The sequence below is a fragment of the Battus philenor genome, unplaced genomic scaffold (assembly GCF_028537555.1).
Source record: "Battus philenor isolate CCGP_79_NKW_IND1 unplaced genomic scaffold, ilBatPhil1.0.hap1 SCAF_30, whole genome shotgun sequence".
NCBI classification, from domain to species: Eukaryota; Metazoa; Arthropoda; class Insecta; order Lepidoptera; family Papilionidae; genus Battus; species Battus philenor.
The window spans coordinates 1,713,226-1,734,533 of NW_027181694.1; the positions used below are offsets into that span (position 1 = coordinate 1,713,226).

General features: G+C 37.8%; 1 protein-coding gene and 1 pseudogene across 3 annotated transcripts in view; both read right to left on the reverse strand.

The window, feature by feature from the left end:
- Nucleotides 1–21,308, reverse strand: part of LOC137927377 (myoneurin-like) — a 60,743-nt gene that overhangs the window by 35,615 nt on the left and 3,820 nt on the right. For all 3 annotated transcript variants that reach the window (XM_068771176.1, XM_068771175.1, XM_068771174.1), the window contains exons 2-5: nucleotides 18,820–18,976; nucleotides 16,611–16,718; nucleotides 13,550–13,687; nucleotides 133–243 (exon numbers count right to left, since the gene is read on the reverse strand). In XM_068771176.1, the coding sequence (XP_068627277.1) occupies nucleotides 133–243; nucleotides 13,550–13,687; nucleotides 16,611–16,718; nucleotides 18,820–18,961 (499 nt within the window). In that variant the 5' untranslated portion in view covers nucleotides 18,962–18,976. The remainder of the gene's footprint in view (nucleotides 1–132; nucleotides 244–13,549; nucleotides 13,688–16,610; nucleotides 16,719–18,819; nucleotides 18,977–21,308) is intronic.
- Nucleotides 7,808–7,941, reverse strand: LOC137927494 (small nucleolar RNA U3; annotated as a pseudogene).

A 21,308-nucleotide genomic window follows, 5' to 3' on the forward strand; every position in this document is an offset into this window, starting at 1 on the left:
TTTCAAAGATGCTTTAAAAATTATTTATTTTTCGACCTTCATTTGAGAAGACGCAGGTCCACGCCCATCAGTGGGAACACGTTTAGTCATTAAAACTATTTAAAGACATTTCTATACGAAGTCTGTATTTACCTAGCTCCCTAGTCCGTTTCCTAGCTAGGTATTCTGGACTGGTTTTGTCTACTCTCGGACGGCCTCGTTTACGCTTTTCACCCGGATCCGCTCGGTTGTTTATCACGGCCGCTGGAAAAAGGAAAGGAAAAAATAAATGAAAAAAATAAATAGAAAAAACGATCGACATTCGCATATCGCTCAAAAGAATTAATCATTTATTGTAAGTCAAAACGTTAAGAATTAAGGGGGGATTATGGGAGTATTTAAATTAGAATTTTGTTTTTAAAATCAAAATAAAAAAATAAACAAATATATTAAAATAACTAAAATCGATTCGAGAGATCTATATGGATATAACTATTCCGTTTATATTCGTGTAATGTCATATTTAAATATATATATATAATTAAAAGAAACACATATCATATTGTAAGACTGTTAAAAATAACTTTTCATTTAAAATAAATTACGATCCCATATGTATTTACAAAATTATAGACAAATTTAAGTTTTTTAATTTAATTCTCCTAATCAATACCATTTGAGCTGTAAAAACTCCATTGTTGGGCATAGGCCTTCACTCGAAATCCCTAATAGAAAATTTCACAGAACATTTGTAACTATAAGAAAAAGTTTTATACCTGAGGGATTTACAAAAACTCTCATTGTATATTATATAGTATAATGGATGATCAGAAATAGGTGTAACATCTTTAAATAACACCAAATCGAACCTCAAATTTATTTTTTTAAATTGATAAAATCACATTTTTTGTTTTTAAAAACAAAGTCTCACGATCTTAAAATTTAAATAATTACATTTAATAAATATAGTAAATGAAATAAAACAATATAAACTGTAATAAAATACAATAAAATAGTAACATTTACTTAAATAAATAAAAAAAAAAAACTTTTTTAGATATTTTTCATCTACTTTTCAGCCGATGGATGCCCCCTGCAAGGTATAGGTCTCCCGGAAAGATCGCCAAGATGACTAGTCTTGCACCACCTCCATCCAGCGAATTCCCGTGACCTTAACTATTTTATAGATCTACCTAGTGAGGGACCTACCCACGCCACGTCTACCTATTCTTGGGGACAAACTTTCTGTCCCAAATGCAATCGTTTGATATCGGTGCCTCGGCCATTATTTTAGCAATTCTTGGAACTACGTCGTTCCACAGATACCCCCCCCCCCCTCCATTGCTCTCTAGGTCTTGGATCTCTATCGTCAACACGTTCCATTTTTAAAACAGCCAACACCATATTGTTTGCGCGCGTAGATCGTGACATTCTGTCCAGAACCTCCTCGTGAGACACCCATGCCGATTGTTGCCGTGACCTCAGTTACGGACATTATCGTAATTATAAATTGACGACTTATTTTTTTTTAAATCTCAAAAAAATAATATTTGTCAATATTTTAATGGCAGTATTAAAAAAACCCTATTTGGGGTCCAAAATACGGACCGGAACAGAAACAGATACCCAAATTCGACCTTCCTCCCTCCTCCCCCAACCATTAATCGTCGTGCCCTCTCGATTCTCACTTTATTATTACTATCAAAATTTTTTCATTAAACAATATTTTTGCGAATCCTAGTAATTTATACGTGTTTTTAAATCGAAACATGGAAATCTATTGTCTCATAATGTCGGTGTCAGGGGCGTTTAGGCAGCCCTTAATGCCCCCTATAGGCCCCTCGTACCCCGAACACTATCCCCATTTTTACAAAATAATACAGTTATTTTTTTCATTTTTCATTTGAATATATTGTTAAAAGTTACATGAAAACATATACAAAGTGCCTTTTATTGTAATACATATAGTTATATTCACAACATTATACCTATGGAGACTTCAACTGGCGCCCAATATGGGACCGAAAAGGATTCCAAACTAAATACAACCAATTACATTGCTGCTCTTAAGATCCTAGCGACACCGATATCTATTTTTAAAACATATATAGTCCTCCGTCTGTTCGATTTAAGCACAACGCCACCATAAACCTAGTAAATATAAAAAAGGATGAAATTAAAGATAATATTTAAATATTATATTAATTTAAATAAGATTAAACTGTGAAGGTAGATTTTTTTGGCAATCTATCTATTACTGAAGTTGCAAATAAATAATTATTTTTTATTTTATTTACATAAACAAAAAAAAAGATGTAGGTAGTTATAAAAATAGCAAACTGCTTATTCCAGATTAATACGCACACACTAAGCAAGAGAAAATATCTAAGCTATATGGAAGACTATCTGAAAATCAACAACGCGCGGAACACCGGACGGTGATAGAAGCAGTTGAGTAAGACTTCGGAATGATCGTTGCAGTGCAGTAGCTTAGCTTTGCTTAGTATTTAACTTAGCTAAGTAGAGTCCCCAAAAAGACTCTTAATAAGTTAAACATTATAAACAGCATCTTGTATAACTTTTTAAAAAAGAAGTCTCCAAACAATGTTACTTAGATAAGTACTTCATAAAATTATATGGCAACACTAAAGAATTATAACTAATTAAATAGCATTATTCAATCAACGTTAACCGCGCGATATTGCGTATGGGGACGTAAAGAGGTGACATTAAGTTGCGCCAAAGAGCCTGCGAAGGCTGTATCAAAAACCTTCCCAACAGACGTTGGTAGAGGTCGACAAAAATACTTGTAACGACACATTGAAATAGATGGAGCTAATGTTCACGTGCCGGTGCAACTGGACTCGCTGACCTCGTGCCCGGCGCGGCGGCAAATGCTAGCGCGATGTAAACTACCACTAGCGCCATCTAGCGACTTCATGAGTCAGACTGATTGTCTTAAGTCGTAAATTATTTTTCAACAATCATTTTTAAACATGAGTGATAATAAATGTATCAAGTATGAAGACTGGGTGATGCAAGATTCATTAAATATTTAAAGAGTCATTAAATATTTAAAGTAAATTACTCTTTCTGTTCTTTTCTCAAGTTTTTTTTTGCATTAAAATTTGTATATGAAATATTTATTATTATTTTTTTACATTTCATTTTAAGTTATATGATTATCTATATTCAAAGTATAATATATATATATATATATATATATATATATATATATATATATATATATATATATATATATATATATATAAATATGTGCGTTTATTAGTAATTAGATAATATAAAATTGTTTTTACATATTTCTTAACATTTCAATATAAGCTTGCAAACCATATTTAATTGGACAATATTATAATACAACCTTATATACATACACATTCATACATACATTATATATTGCCCGTTGCATACTTATTCTAAACTAATATATTGAATATACATATAGCATCACATGATTAAATAATATACAACATTAACACACAGCCTACCTATCACAAAAACCACTAAGTTTTCCAGGGGAGAAAGCCTTCGGTCTTGTCATTACTCAGGTTATAAAGAAAACTTTGAAAAGCACACTATACGACTTCTATTCCTATACCCCAATCACCCTGTATAAAGCAATAATTAACCGTTGCAAGCAATAACTTGCAACAGCTTTAATAAAAATTATTTATTATAGACACCTATAATAGTCCACCTGATGATAAGTGATCACGTAAGCTAGTGAACTGAAAGCACTTAGCACCCGCAGCGCGGTCAAACGTAAGCGCGATGCATTCTACGACTACCGCCATCTACCCGCACACGGCCGCACCACCGCGCACCGACGCGTCCTAACGACGACTGCCGTACCGACGTTCCATTTTTAAATCTTGTGACGTCTAGTTCAAACGAGTAGAACAAAAAGTAAATCTATTTTATTTTTGTCGATACACTGATTCGCAAGATGTCATAGTTTTAGAGAAGAAGCGGGAAGAAACGCCACTACTAGCTAATAAGGGAACATAGACATGGAAAGGCCGTTTAAGTTTTCATATATACATACGCATGAAAACTGAATATACACATACACATATACATATGTGAGTATACATAAGTATATACATACATATATATATATGTATATACATATGTATATGTATACTTTATATTTGACTATCGTAACATAGTGTTGGGATATCAATCAGTCAACACTATACTGTGGCGTGAGTGCGTCGATAAATATATGTGTGCAAGCTTGCAATAAACACGAACAAATTGTACAGCAAATGTTTTTGTTGCTATTTTATTAATAATAGCCACCAACAAAACATGCAAAAACCCGACTACCCTCAATAATTATTTTGACAGTCGACGTTAACAAAATATGTGTGTACCCTACAATAATTATGTTTACAATTACATAATTTTACAACATATATACACTGACTTATATTTTTCATATTTTGCAAGTAATTATTAAAAAAGGGTAATCTTGTAAAATGTTAAAGAAAGGTGATCGCTTTTAAAAACGTGCATTAGTGTAACAGAGACACCGGGTGGCGTCAGCATATATTATAGCATTATTTTATTAAAAGCGGTGTTTACTATATTTCCTCATCAGCGGATAGACATCCAAAGGTAGAAGCATCCCCCCCCCCCCCTTCTATAGCCACGATGAACGGTCTTGCGTGTTCTTCAGTGTCTATTGACTGTTTTAATTAATAGTCAAACAGTGATAAATAATTTATTAAAGATATATTTATATTCTTAAAGAAACAGTTCAAAATAAGATAAGAGTGTTTGGTAAAATACTAAAAAATCACTTTATTGTAATGTTTCTGAAGATGTGAATGCTATTAGTCCTAAGGCTTTTACAGCTTCATCGGTACTGAGTTCACGGAGCGGAAGGGTCCGTGAACTAGATTTAAAACTAGAAACTAATAGCTGGTCGGGCGCCTACCAGCTGCACGGGGACGCCCGCACGTTGTTAAGGCTCTTCGCGGTAAAGCTTTGACGGGGTGTGTTGCTGGAGTGTGCTTACGGGTTAGTACGGCAGCGCGGACCACAGGCGAGCCGAAGAGGGATCCGGATCTAACCACGGTCCGCTCACGCTGTTCGCGGTTAGGGAGCGGGCGGCCGCTCACTAAAAACTGGTGTTGTGGTGTTGTGGCGTGGTGGGTGATGTTTTGTTTTGTTATGTAGAACGCGACGACCTGTGTAAAGTGTTGCAGGTGCAGTGGTTGTTGATGGTGTTGAGTGGTTTGCGCTTGCAGTGTCTCCAGAAGGATTGGGCTGCGGTTTTGGCGCAGCCTTAGATGGGAGCGCTGGAGACTACCTCGGGCTAAGAGTGAGCCGCTACCCGTGCGGTGTTAAGGGGTTTGGCCCACGCGGAGGAAGGCGAGAGCGTGGGAGGGGAAAGAGGGAGAGGTGTTGGTCTCAGGCCTCTAACGGGGGCGGCCCTATGCGACGCGTGCGCCGCGGGGAGGGCCTACCGGCCGCCGCTTAGGCGCTTTACCGCAACCCCAGTAGTTGGCGGGGTGGCCATTTGGTCGGGAGTTCTGGAACTATCCTGGGTGCCATGGTTACCCAAGCATTTGATGCACCTAGGGCGTGCGTAGCAGTTGCGGGCAGAGTGCCCGTACAGCTGGCAGCGATGACACTGCCCGATTAAGCCCTTCTTATGAGGAGCTTCGAATGAAATTCCTGAGAGGACGCAAATATTTTTAATATCGAAGATCTGCTTACTCTCCGGCGTGAGCTCGATGGCGAGTAGCACCAGCGGAATTTCTTATTAAGTTGATGAATGATAAGGCAAGGATGCCTTGTGATTTAAGATCGGACATTATCTCGTCTGATGAGATTTTGAGAGGGAGTCCTTGAGCGACTACCCTTAATTGCCACTCTTCCGGGAGGGCGTAGGTGTGGAACGAGAGTCCCACAGTGCATAGATGATGCGTTCGAAAAGATCGTTTGATCCACCGTTGAAAGGTGGATTCTAATCCCCTGCGCGGTGTTCTGCGCTTTGGAGCAGGATATGCCGTGGCTTTTAAGCCAGGACGAAATTTTGATCCAGGCATTCATGTCCTGGAGAATGATTGGGGGCAGCGGCTAAGGCAGCAGTAAGCGGCGGGGCTCTCTTGCGAGGGTGCGGGGGTTGTCGCGGGGGCTTGGGGCCCCTCGTAACTTTATTGGCGGGTGTAGGTGGAGTGGGCGGGGAATCTTCCCCCGATGAGGCCCCTTTGGAGATGCGGGCCTTCCTGGTCCTCTTGTGTCTGGTTTGGACGAGAGTGAAGCCCTTATCGTCTTTAGGGTTTAGTTTGGAGGCGGTGTCTACCTACATTTCGGAGTCGGAGCTTGAGCCGGCGTCGCTGGGGACGACAGTGTAGCCGAGGTACGGTACTTTAGTGGGGTCCCTCTGTGTTGAGGGACCGGCGTCTGAGAATGCCGGGGAGTCGGTGATGAACCGAGCTTAGAGGATTGGGTGAGCTGGATGAGCGGCCCACAAGGCGGGGTGATGCATCGTTAAGTCTAGTAGTTGCTGGTGCGACATTGCGAGTGTGTACAAAGTAATTTAATGTGTAGTAAGCAGGTACGGCACTAACACACGCGACCTCCAGGTGGCAGGGAGTAAACGAACTTGCTCACGGGAGCATCGGCATCGGCACTTCCTAATCTAAATCGGTTTCTAAACCGAACTGGGCACCCCTGTGCCGAACAGCGATGTTCGGAACGGGATTAGCCCCTGTTGAAGTTGTACTAGCTACACCACAGTTTCCCCTACCATAAACGGGGCCTTCGGAGGCGCTTTCGGAGTTTAGGGTGGGAGCCCTAAACTCCCACTAGCTTCTGCGACTCTGAGGCGGACGATGGTTCGACGTGGTCTCGAACCATCGTGATAGCACCACAAAGGTTTCGAGGGTAGCGTATCCACGCATACCCCGGGACGGGCTATCGAAAAATAGCACGGCGCGAGGGAAGACCGCGTGGCGATCCCTGACCGGGACATACCGCGGTCCCTCGTATAGCGCAGAGGGCGACCACCGGGGGGGGTTTTAGTGGGTAGGAATCCCACATACCCCTGTCCTCCCCCTAGAGGCAGGGTATCTTGAATACCGGAAGATTTCCCCCACCGAAACAAAAAAAAAAGCTACACCACAGTTAAGGCGTCTCTCTGTCCTATGCGGGGGAACCCACGCGGGGGTCGGGGGGGGGGTGAGCCAAGCCGCGCGAGACGCGAGTCCCGCTCCGAGCGGGAATTCGACTGCGCGACGGTCGGTGTGTTGCGGGCGAACCGGCGTGTGCGCACCACTCACGCAAGCGGAGTTGCGGTGCAGTGCGGTGCGAAGGAACGGTCGGCTGGCTGGCGAAATAGTCGGCGGGGAGAGCTCTGGGCGGCAGCGCTGGTCGCGGGTAGGGCGCGAACGGAACGCTTCTGCTTAGAGCAATCGGAGCCAATTTTTCGATGGATGATGTCACTTGACTTTGATGATGGATGTCTTGTGGATGGTTTATATGGCTTGTTGTTCCGTCAATGCTGTCTTGTCTTCTTCTCTTGGGTCTTCTCTTCCCTTGACTTGTCTCTTGTCTTGCTTGTCTTTGTGGCGTGCATATCGCGCGCCATTTAAACACGCGTTGCCTAGCAACGAGCTCTTACCCACGTGACCGTCGATCGCATCGCGGCGGCGACGGCAATGAAACGGATAAATGACAGATGGCGCCACAGTAGACGCAACGAAAATCTGCATCGCGCTGTTGAGAGTCTCCGCGCTCATTATAAGTGCTAGCGGAGGTTCGGTCAACATTAACAAGAAGCTACAGTACAACGACCACTCATACATCTTCTCTTGATGTTGAGTGTCTTGACTTCGTCTTGATTGACGGTTGATACATACCATTAGTTTTGAAAGGAAACCAGAGTGAATCTCTTACTATAGAAATGATCCTATGAAGTAATGTCTTAGTTCACGGAGTGGAAGGGTTGGTGAACTTAAATAAAAACCGTATCACAATGTGGGAACGGCTTCACAAAAATATATAGCATATGCATTTCATCTTTATCATCATATGTGAAACTGCTCAACTGTCGCTCCTATTGGCGCACTGCGATCAAATGATATCGCGTTTTAATCTATCACCAACGCCATCTGTTAATCTGTGAAGCTAACCATCGCTCTTAAACTTCATTTTCGCGTCAATAAACTACAATGCGATTAAAATTAGAATAGGACGGGCTCTCGGCTAACTTCACTCATATAAGTACTGTCAGCATTAAATATATAAAATAAAAAAATAATAATAATTGTTTTTGTTGATTGCTTAATTCGTTCTACAATGAGCATAAAAGGTAGTGTTTTACATCGGCGAGCTCGAGAGATTATCAGCAATGTTGATAAGTACTTCGAGGAAGAGAAAAAACGTGCCATTATATTGTTGGACCAGTTAAAACAAGCAAGAATTGTACCAGGGCCAGATGGCAATATTCATATATCGCGTGATGTATTTGGAAGTTTCATTAAGCATTTGGAAACTGCTTCGAAGGTAGCCGAGCGAGTGACTAGCCACTGGTATTATTTTTTAACATTGCTTTTTTTGCACACTATACCAAGTTCCCGTTGTGACGTCACAACATGGCGCTAGGCCGGTCCTATTCTTATTTTAATCGCATTGTAAATATTGGTACTGCATGAAAAATTATTCACACAAATAATTTGTTACGATGTACCAGGAGCTAATATTATATATATTGAAATAATTAAAAATTAAACCAAAAATCTCGTCCAAAAATACCCGTTTCGAAAAGCCTCAGTTTGGGGACCCCTGGATTGTATTACAAATAAGACCTCAATACACAAGCGTGCAAGAGGCCAACTCAAAAATTTATGTTATACATTATTTGTTTTTGATTTGAAACTTGCAGATAGCGTTTAGTTTACCGCGGCGGAGCTTCTAGTGCGCTGCGAGTCGACAAAACGACACCGCGATTTAAACAACGAGTGGCGCCATCTATTGACGACGTCCGGACAACTTTCAACCCTTTTAGCTAATTTTTAATTTACTAACTTACAACTAATTTATATTATACTAGCTGATCCCGCAAACGTTGTTTTGCAAAAAAAAATAAAGTTTTTAATTAACAAATTAAAGATAAGGATCGATCGTAGCGGGGTGAAAATTTAGGGTTGTGTGTATTTTGTATGCTGTATAATAATAAAATAAAAACCAAAAAAATTGTCTAAAAAAATAAAAGAAAAAATTTAGGGGTGGACCACCCTCATCACTTAGGGGTATGGAAAATAGATAGTAGCCGATTCTCAGACATACTGAATACGCATATAAAATTTGGTAAAAATCGGTCGAGCCGTTTCAGAGGAGTTCAAGTTCGAACACCGTGACACGAGAATTTTATATATTAGATATATACGCTTTGTAGGTGGTGATATTCATGAGATATATGTATAAAGAAACTACCTTTCTTTACCATTATTTTTTTATACATATATGTATAAAAAAAATAATAGTATATATGTAATGTGTTATGTGTATATAAAATTATAACATATCTATTGTTATTTATATATATTTCTTTATATGTATATTGTACTACTGAAGTATTGCGTATTTATATATATGTTTATATACATACATAGTTTCTTCGATAAATATATCAGTTTGTTCACTTTTCTGTTAATATTTTCATAAATAAATATCATTACGTGTGATTCAAAATATCTTTCATTACAAAAAGTATGAAAATAAAGCAGTTTTTTTTAGTTTTAAGTGCCTACTCGGTTAATGTAATTTTAATTAATACGTTCCGTTCTACGGAAATTTTTACAAATTTTCCATATGTGCTTTACACTTTCAATGTTGCAAAGCTAAACTTAATGGGAATAAGTTATAAATCACCCTAAAGCGTATATAATTTTAAAATTCAAAACAGAATGTAGTTAATATATTTTTTTTGGTTCAAAATAATAAATATATATAAAATAACATTAGATCTTATATATTATCGTGTTTTTGTGATTTAGGGCCCTTTTAAAAAACACTTTATGTGTTTCGCGAATGAAAGGCTTAAACACTGTGTATATTATAATATGTAACCGTTTACTTTTTTTAATGTTCATATTATTTAACAACTTTTTTTAGCACAAAAATAGTAAAATTCGATATTCTTTTTATGTTATTTACTTTAAATTATGGTTTTCATTTTTCTTTTAACATTTCATTATTCATCATTCAAAAAAAAATTATTTTCAACTTTGGTGCCCCCCCCCCCCCTGCTTGTGGTGCCTGGTGCGGCCGCCTCGCTCGCCACCCCCTAGCTACGCCACTGGTGCAGCGGGAGTCTTATACACCCCACATGACATGGAATGTGTTAATATAATGTTCTCCGACAAGGTAAACTATGGAATAAAAATAAACTTTCTACACCCACCATTAGACTCCATAGTGTCTCACTTATTTTTAGGTGAACATATACGATTTTATATCAAACATACCAAACTACGCAGTAAATTCAAGAATGAATAGGCTCTCCAAAAAGGATTATTACTCCATTTCAGAGTACGTTCAGGATAAAGATGTTAACAAATAAATCATTCTCATGATGATGTAAATAGAGACCCAGTCGATCCTTTGCAGGAGTTGAACGAGACGCTCCAAAGACTGGGTATTAAAAAGTTACAAAAATAAAAATCACCTGCTAGCCTTCCGGGTCGATTTAAAAACTATTTTAATTAAATTAATTAATTATATATAATAAACATACAGTGCTAACACAAGGGTTAGCAACCTTTTTAACCTTTTCAACGGACCAATATAAATTTAAAAAAATTTTGTCAGTCCTCACAAAAACCAATATATTAATAATTTTCAACGGATTATTTATATTAAACATTAAAACAAAACGTTTAAAAATTGTTTTCATACATAAACTTTCAAGTAAAATTAAAAATAATTAAAAGAAACGTAAAAAAAAATAACTTTAATGAGAAATTTGTCGCTGTTGGATACAATCTGATCTTTCGAATCTTGCATCACCCAGTCTTGATACTTGGTCGTTTCATTAAACTCATGTTATATATATATATATATATATATATATATATAACATGAGTTTAATATATATATATATATATATATAACATGAGTTTAATATATATATATATATATATATATATATATATATATATATATATATATATGGATGAGTACGGTCGAAACAGAGGTCCGGATCAAATCGGCGCTCCCGCCGAGCGGACCGGAAATCCCTCCCGTCTCCTCTGAAGAGGTCGCAGACCTTATAAAAGGTCTTAAAAACAAATCAACCCCGGGACCTTATGACATATCCAACAGAGTCCTAAAACTCCTCCCTCCTCACCTTATTCTCCTACTGGTCTCCATCTTCATCTCCCTTATCGCCAGCTGCTCCTTTCCAGATATCTAGAAGGAAGCGATGGTTGTAGGCGTTCCGAAGCCTGGCAAAACAAGGAATCGCGCGTCATCTTATCGCCCTTTTAGCCTCCTGGACACTTTGGGGAAGCTATACGAACGCGTCCATCTCAAGCGGCTTAAAGACGTCGCTCACAAGCAAAAGCTCCTCCCGGACGAACAGTTCGGATTCCGGAACCACCACTCGTGCGTCCATCAAGCACACAGATTCACGGAATCCATTCTCAACGGCTTTGCACCAAGGAAGCCTAGAGACACAGGCGCTATCTTATTCGATATCGCCAAGGCCTTCTACAAAGTCTGGTACAAGAGTTTATTATATAAACTGTACGCACTCAACGCGCCGGATAGACTCGTTAAGATCATACGAAACCGCACTCTTCCCGCTATCGAGCAGAAGGCGTCCTCTCTACTCTTCCCCCCCCCCCCCTCCACGTCCCATCCGAGCAGGCGTCCCACAGGGATCCTGCCTCTCTTCGCTACTCTTTTCGCTATTCACCAGCGATATACCGAAAGATAGCAAGGTCCAACTGGCACTCTTCGCGGACGACACCGCAATCTACACTACCAGTAGAGCACGCGCATTCATTTCACGTCATCTCCAAGCCGCGGCCACCCACCTAGGCGATTGGTTTAGAAAATGGAGTATAAACGTTAATCCTAACAAAAGCCAGGCGATTATATTCTCGCGTTGACTTTCGACCCCCCGGATACGCAAGCGCAAGCGCCTCGCCGACTGAGGTCACCGTCACCGTCATCGACCGGCCCATCCCTTGGAAGGATTCGATCAAACACCTCGGGATCACCTTCGACTCCTAACTAACTTTTTTTATTTAAACCCAACCTAAAGCCACTATATATATAAAAATTGGTATATTTTATACAAAGAATAAAAATGATTATCAAAAGAAGCAAATGATACTTTGTTGTAACAGCTCCTCATAGATACCGGACTGTTTGTATTTAGAAAGAGGTAGCACTATACGAAGGCAAAATTAGCCGATTTTCTCTTTCCAAAGTTCTATGTTCAATATTTATTGCCGGGTATAGTATATATGTAATTTCATACATCTATTTTAAGTAAAAATAATTTATTGCCAATGGATATGTCTTAAATGTATACATTCATACTTATACATACAAAAATTCGCACATTCTTACACACATAAATACATACACGAATTCATACATACAGAAATTCATAAATACACAAATACAAACAAATTTATATATTCATATATATACACATTTATTCATATGTACATTCATGAACATATTCATACATTTATACAAACATTGGGTTCATGTCTCAAGGTAAGGAAATCCAGCCATGCTGATATAAGTTGGCTATTGACAATAATTAGAGAACGTAATTAGTTACATATTCATTAACTAATATTAAATGAGTTACTATACATCCATACATACATATAGTCACACTAACATACATTCATACACTTTATCAGAGAAAGCTGCAGCTAAATCCCCCCCGCGAAGTAATGCCTAGCGGCCATGCCGTGGGGACCAGGGATACCGATGAGAGAGGATTGTTTTTAGTCGGTATTGACGCCTAGATCGAGTCCGACATACGGGGCACCACCATCAGGCCCTATGATACGTAAACGTATTTTCAAACCTCTTCGAAAAAAAAACATACATTCATTCATACATATATACATACATTCATACATACATATATCACCATCATCACACCGATACCCTCACAGTGGAAAGCATAGACCTCCTCTAAAGATCATCACAATGGTCAGTCAAGCACTGGCCACCAGCGACTTCCTGCAACCTTAACTATATCATCTGTTGACCACCCCGTTTATCTGCTCGTGGTCACCACTAGGGAATCTTTCTACACCAACGCCCATTGGTTACACGAGCGATATGCCCCGCCCACTACAACTTCAGATGAGCAATTCCAGCTACATCGGTGAGTTTAGTTTTATCTCCGGATAGAGAATTTTATTCTTCTCCGGATCGCAATTCAGATTCAATCTGGTCGAAGCTGGTTGAACTCGAGCCTTCTTTTAAGGCCCATACATACATACATGTAAATGCGAATGTAAAGGGCGTGTGTATTAATATCCAAATCATCACATACCCATCTCCTTAGCCTGCTTCCGGGCCGCCAGGTTAGCGAGGTACTCCGGGCTGGTCTTGTCGATCCTGGGCCGGCCGCGCTTCCGTTTCGCCGGTGTCGACGGGGAACTGCTCTCTGGCTTCGGGCCGTTGCTCATCTCTGGAAGGTTCACGAGTGAGGACATCATTAGGTTACCCTTGTAGGATGTCAGATCATCACCATCACCAAGATACTTGATATCAACTTCCAACCAGTCTTAAAGGAAATCTTTAGGACCTACATCCAGCAGTGGAAGATCACACCTATCTATACAGGTACATACAAACATACAAATCAATTAACAAAAACGAGATAAAACAAGTACATAAGACATTATAGATACGTAGAAAGTAATTAATATAAACAAATAAGCAATTCATTAATAATCTGTATGATATATACAGGTTGATTAATTTCATATGAACGTATAACTCATTCGCTGTCAAAATTAACATATGGTACACCCTGTACATAAATAAATTGTTTCAGAAATATTAATACACCTCTGTCAGAGCATACTTTGTACTATCAAAAGTTACTTGTCAAAGTTTTACAATAGAAAAAATAAATTGAAATAATTTATTTCAGACATCACATTATACAGTGTGATTGTAAATAAGTGTAAACCTTTACATTATGATAACAAATCTACACAGCCCCCCTAAAAGTTTTACATCTTGCAAGCTAAAATATATATATATATATATACCAGACATATATGTATATTTTTAGTTCGATTAAAGCTGCAAACACCTTGAGCATCTGGTATACCATACCTTAGAAACATTTGATCCTGGAATATAGTGCTTAAATGTAAAATCTATATCTTAGAATTATATTTGATTACTTTTAGGTACAAATATGTCCCCCAAGGATGTTCGGTAAATTCTTGAGGAACATTTTGAATTATATTTCTATAGATTCTTAGTTCCATTCAAACTTACAAGTCTGTTTTGATATAGTGCTACCGAAACCGCTGTACCGCTCATTAGGAAATCACAGCGAGGCTGAAGCCAAAAAAAAACGGAGGACTGAGTGAAGGGAAGCAACCGATAATCCCCCTCACATCTCGCCATGTATATAGCCATGGCGCGGTACAGAAGTTTCGGTAACACTAAAATGAAAAACTCAAAATAGAACAGTCCACAGTGATGATTCTCACAGGGGCATGGGCTCTCAGTTCAGACCACATTGACAATGAGCCATGGAGACAGCTATACTCGGCATTTCTCCACAAGAATCAGGGATCAGGGAATACATAGTCCAACAAACACAGCAGATTGGCAAGTTAGCAGCTAAACAGTGGTAGCCCATCGGTGAGGACTGTGAGTGCCAATCACAGGTCGCTGGTTCGATTCCCTGGACACACATATAATTCACACTGTGTGTATTAATTACATTACTCTGCGATAAATATTGCACATCGACCTTTGGAAAGAGACAATCGACTAATTTCGGCTGCGTAGAGCGTTATCTCTGTCGCACGACTGACAAAACGTAACATAGTTAATGTAGGACAGGGATAATGCTCTACACAGCCGAAAATAGGTTGTCTCTTTCCAAAGGACGATGTGCAATATTAAACGCCGGGTAATATATACAGGATTTCCACTGCCCACAAGTTTCCAGAGGATGGGCATCAGCGTCCTATGCGTACCATAATACCACTGCAAACGTCAACCAGCCTGCCAAGTGTGGTGATGATGGTATATCCCCCCCATAGATGTCTTTGGGGGAGGCTTGACTTGCAGTGGGTGTCTCTGGGCTAAAACGATGATTTGCAAGTTAGTGGCAGTGAACAGATCATATTTAAAATTCTGTATGATGTTCACCCATAAGAACACATTCCCTTTTTAACACTATTTCTACCACTATTATGTTCAGCTATTTTGACTAGGTTTCTTAGTGTGTTTGACTGCAATAACATTAACCTATTAATAAACATATTTTTTTTAAATATTAATATTAGGTTTAACTTCCCGAATTTTCAGACTCATATATGAAAAAAATCAATATATGTAAAAACTTCTTCATAGAAATATTTTTTTAGATTGTCGTAAGACACAGGATGTCGCTTCCAACCGGTCCCTTTGGAAATGGCAAAATTGCTGCACGCTACTAAACTAGGAGCGATCGTATTTATATACACCTTTCTCTATCGCTCACATCTTCCGTCTCTCTTACACAGACATCTGTAATTGGTTGTAATTTAGGGATTGTGATTTGTTGCGTAAATAAACATAGTTCTAGGATTAGTTAATCTAGTTTAAAGGTTTTGTATAAATATAGGGTTTCAGAAAATAAAATTCAGTCTGTTGTCCGCACTCGAGTTTTACTTTTAACTACAAGAGAGTCTCCTAAAGGCCCAGCAGTGGACGTCGAGGGGCTGAACTGACGATGAAGATTATGATGAAGCAATAAATGAAGTAATCCTTGGTTCTTGAGCTTGGGCAGCCACTTCTTTTATAACATTTAGAATTTTGATTCTAGCCATTATTGAATCATCTCTTTCTCATTTCTATCACATTCCTCAAATTTTTTTTCTTGATTTCTTCTCTCTCTGTTTACTTTTCTTTTTTAACTTCATTCACCATTTTAATTCCTTTTATTTTTTAATTTCACTTCTTAATTTCTTTTTTCAGTTCCCTTTTTTTTTTCATTTTTATTTTTCTCATTTCTTTTCTTTCGTTTATTTTTTTTCCTCATTTCTATTCTTTTCGTGAAATATATTCTGTTCTTAACTTATTTTCTTTTCTTAATTTATTTTCCTTCAATTTCTATTTTTTTCTTACTTCCTTTTCTTTATTTAATGAATTTCTCACCTTTCATTTAATTTCTATTCTTTTTTATATACAGTGTTATTATAGACCCTTTTATTAGGTGAAGCAACGACATAATCAAGTGTGCTTGATGTGGGCAGCAGTGATAAACACGATCTTTGAGAGGGGGGGGGGGGTTAATACCTTACAAAGGATGACTATCAGCTGACATATAAGCGACGATAGGGTTATTATTAAGTTGATGGATGGCCGGTATACCTTACCTTTGTTGACTTCAGGCTTATGCCTTGCCGCGTACAGTTCCACCGCTGGGGGTACAAAGTGGGAAACTGGCGAGCGGTAGTCCACGCTCAGCGGCAGCCCGCCGGCGACTGAAAAAAGCGGCGCCTTACATTAATTACACATATTTTATCAGTTTCACATATACAGGATGATTCGAATTTGGTATAATAGCTTCAAAGAGGTATATGTGCACTATATCTAAAAATTAATTGGTTCAAAATTAATAAATACCGAAATGATAATATAAATGAAAATATAATTAAAAGTGTTTTGGAATGTTTGCATTGCTACATATGAAAATGAATTATTGTTTACTTTATTACCCTTGACTTTGTACCGCGAGATGCTATTTCCCTGTTGTATAGATAATAAAATAAATTAATGAAATATATTTCAGAGTGAACATTTAAAGGCTTATTGGAAATATGAATAAAGGCTCCAAAGATTTTTGCTGAAAAATAAGCTATACATTCACACTTTTCAAAAAAATCTGTCCCAAATCACCCTGTATAATTTACAATAATCATTTGTGTACTAGAATTGAGCTAATTTGCCTATAAAATAAAAGATTTTCATTTATGCGGTTTGTTGTGTGGTTTATGAAAATTTCAAACTGAAGCATAATGAACCATATTATCAATAAAAAATTGTATGTAGGATCTTATATCTTGCTGCCGAAACATATACAAGATTTTAGTGCAGTGTTTTCTAACATGGGGCCCACGCCCCACGGATGGGCAATGTGATTGTTAAGGGGGGTAATTCGCAAATGGACTCGACACGAGTTCAACCCTTTCAGATTTATAATGTGTTGCGTTGGGGGCGTAAGAATTTTAGAAAGGCTAGAGTGGATCTTGACATCAAAAAGGTTGGCAAACACTGATCTAGTAAGAAGATAGACGACGCAAAAATTGATAATAGACTGCAAACTTGAGAAATATTAATTATTTAATTGAAAAATTTTGGATTTTATTTTAATTTCTTTCAGTAACTATTTTAAATTAATATATATAGTAAAGAAATTAAAATAAAATTCAAAATTTCAATTATATATATAAGACAAACTATGTAGATTTTTATGGAACTTCTGTTTGTTCCATATGCATCACAATAGGGGTTAACATATAGTTTAACATACTATTATACTGTGATCAAAAAGAAGTTAAAATTGTAATTTAAAACTATCGAGTATTAAGGAAGGAAGGCAGGTGTAATGTCCTTCCTAGGTTTCAGCAAACTGGAAAAGCTTAAACATGGACGACAGTTCGATAAGAATCAAAGGTCTTTTTTAAGGCTTTATCGGAAAAAGACTTCGGGCTAAAAAGACTTAGTACGTACTACGGACGTGGATCAAAGCTTAAATAAAGAATTTACTTTTTAACCACAATAGTACAAAACCATTTAGCAAAATGGTAATACTACGAGATAGTGTGAATAAGGTACCGTTCAGCACATAAGTGCGAACAGCTTTGAAAAAATTGTTATAGATTTCCTTTATAAGTCCACTGCTGAACATCTTACAAGTTCCACCGGCTGCGATACCATCCTGCCTTCGATACACAACGATAGCGCGATCTAATATACTACTAGCGACATCTGTTGACGGACAATTTAAACTACACTACTCTAATACTGTGACCTTTACATAGATGTCGCCCTGTGTTACAGTTATTGAAAGTTTTATTTAAGACAGACCTGACCTATATAGCTAAAAAAAGCAGGATATTATATATACTTTTTTAAATTTATTCTATCATTCACGCATGATCATCCATAAATACCATGCATGATTAAAATTGAAAATAAATGAACTCCCTTATAAATTCAACTTAAAGCTGCGAGGATTTTAAACTCAATAGGTTGAGCCCTACAATTAAAGCAAAGAATACATATGCTAAAATTAAACAAAATTATTTCTAAAGTATTATAATATTTCTCAAGTATTAGTGAAGATAAATTTTAAACTAAAATTTATCTTAACTAATTTTGATACAGGAGAAAATATTTTATGTCATATTATTTTAGAGAATTTTTCAGATGAAAAATCTTAATTTTCCATTGACTACTTCTTCTGTGTATCACTTAATTTTTGATTTGATCTTGCAGCAAAGCTAGCCTAGCTCTTTATAGCTGTCTGGGAGAACCCTAAGCTGGTAAATGACCACTTCTTTGTCCAGTCAATGACATTACCTTTATTCAATCCATATATATCTCCGTTGGGTTCCAGTTTCGGCTTCTTCTCCGGCGATTCCTGACCCTCGCTGGAGGGCGACGACTCCTCCCTCTTGAGCTGCGGCAGCGCAGAGTCCAGTTGGCCCTCGCACAACGCCATTTTGTTTAATGTTAGCTGGAATATAAAACGTATGAACTTATAAAACCACTTCACAAAAAATAAATGTATTGTTTATTTACCAGCATATAAATATTACATCTATTTCCAATCATCCTTTATAAATTGACAACCTGTATAATCTGACTTGGCCCTGCAAGGGCAGACATGTCAATTCAATAAGTGGTTTGACTTATATAACAGATGTTGATATAAAATATCAATTATGTAATTATTGCGTTTATAAAGCGTGTGCTGAATGTATGGCTTATTTGTCGCCAAATCTTTATAGCTTTGACCACCTATCAGTTAGGTAAAATAACAGTATGTAGTCGCCTGAGCAGTGACTCCCATATGAGTAATTGACCTGCGCTACCTTAAGGTCTTAATCTAGGCACCCTTAGTGTTCTGCTTTGAAACGGACATAACTCTTCATTTGACTATATTATTGTTTATGACCCTGTGGTCTGTACAACTAAAGCTAGCGATTTTGAACAGTATTTTTAAGGCAATTCGATATAATGCAGCCTACTTTATTTCAGACAGATCTGACCTATAGGCACTTGGAGAGTTCGGACAGATAAGTCCATAGGCAGTTGACAGGGTAATCTACATATGCCAAATATAACTGGCAAAAAAAAAAAATTAAAAATATTCATAATTTTTTTTTTTTTTGATTTGATATTTTCAACATAGCTATGTTTCAATACATTATTAGTTATCATGTGCAATCTGTATCATGACTTAAATTAAAAAATATTGACAGTTTTCATCCCCCTTTGGTTAAAAGAAGAATGAACAAAGACTCCTTACAAGGGGAGATGTCAATGAACAGGTGGTTTTGGCTTTGTACATATAACAGGTGCTATGGTGGGCATACAAAAAAATAATAATTAAATATATATGTATAATGAAGACATTTGTTAATTTCTTTTTGTTTATTTTTTACAGCAAGTCACAGCTTTTTTTAAATAAAATTTATTAATCTTTACTGTTACAAGGAGGTTTAGACAAGTCAGTGTATTTTAGTTATGAATTATTTATATATTTATTTAAAAGTATAGAATACATGCTGTTTTAAAATATAACAATGGGTGTTGCTGGGGGCATAGGGAGAATGGCCCTATATATCAATGCACTTAGCTGCCAGTTCTTTAACATCCTGCTCCAGCAGGGATTTCCACTGGTCATGGTTTCAACAAACTTCTGTTCACTCTAAGTGTTACAGACCTTACTCTGTGCAGGGTATGGTTGAAAAAAGGACTAGACTGCTGCCCATATAGTACTTTGGTCTAGCTACTACCTAGCACCCTACAAAGCTACCCATCTTTTTTATCATAATTTCTCGAGCAGTTTGGTTGGCTTGAACAAACTTAACCCAGTCGTAAACTGTGATAATTTAACAAATTTTAGTCTACAAACGAAGAGAAGGGAGGGAAAGCGATACATGGGAGATGATATGAATGTGCAGAAAGATATAGATTGTGAAGGATGAAAGGAGATAGTGAAACCATAACACGGGAGGAGAGGTCCACAAATAGGGGGCCATAAAAAACCCATCTCACGCAAAATGAATGCAATACCAATTAGTTGCAGAAACCAGTCCTCAGAGAAGACCTGGCTGCATACCTCATACATTAATAAATAAACTGCACCTCAGTGTCACAGTGGTAAACAAATTTTAACAGCATTACTATATAGTCCTTAACATAGCTTATTTCCTAAAATTCAACATGTGCTCCTACAATACTTATTATTTATCATTTCAGGCAATCTTTTTATTTAATATTTAATAGAAACAGGAGTTATTTTGCAGAAGTCCATCCTAAGTAAGAAAAGGACCAATATATAGCTACTGCACATGCAGTTGTAGTCGTACAATAAAGTACACCGCCTGCCGGCCCACTCATCTCTCACACTAGAGGCTCACTTTGTGTTTGGCACTAATCGGTGTAACATAACTCCTGAAGATGCCCCGTGGAGGGGTGAAACACGTGTTGAGTGATTTGGCGGTGGCAGTTGTGTAATTCGAATTGCTTGCCGCATGCGCATTTATCAGCAGGCCGGCGGGCGGTGCACTTTATTGCACGACTACGAATGCATGTGCGGAAGTAGCTATATATTGGTCCTTTTGTTTATCTTTTTATTTAAATCAATCCATAAAACACACTTGAGTAGGAACAACAGGTACACCTGATGTCTTGCACCTGTACCATACTCTGAGCTGTGTGTGGTACCATTGTTCATTTATGCATATAACTATTGACAAAGGATTTTTTTTTCTAATTTAATCCTTTGCACTTTGAATGCCAGTAATGCTGGCATTAATTTTTATTATTGCAACTACAAA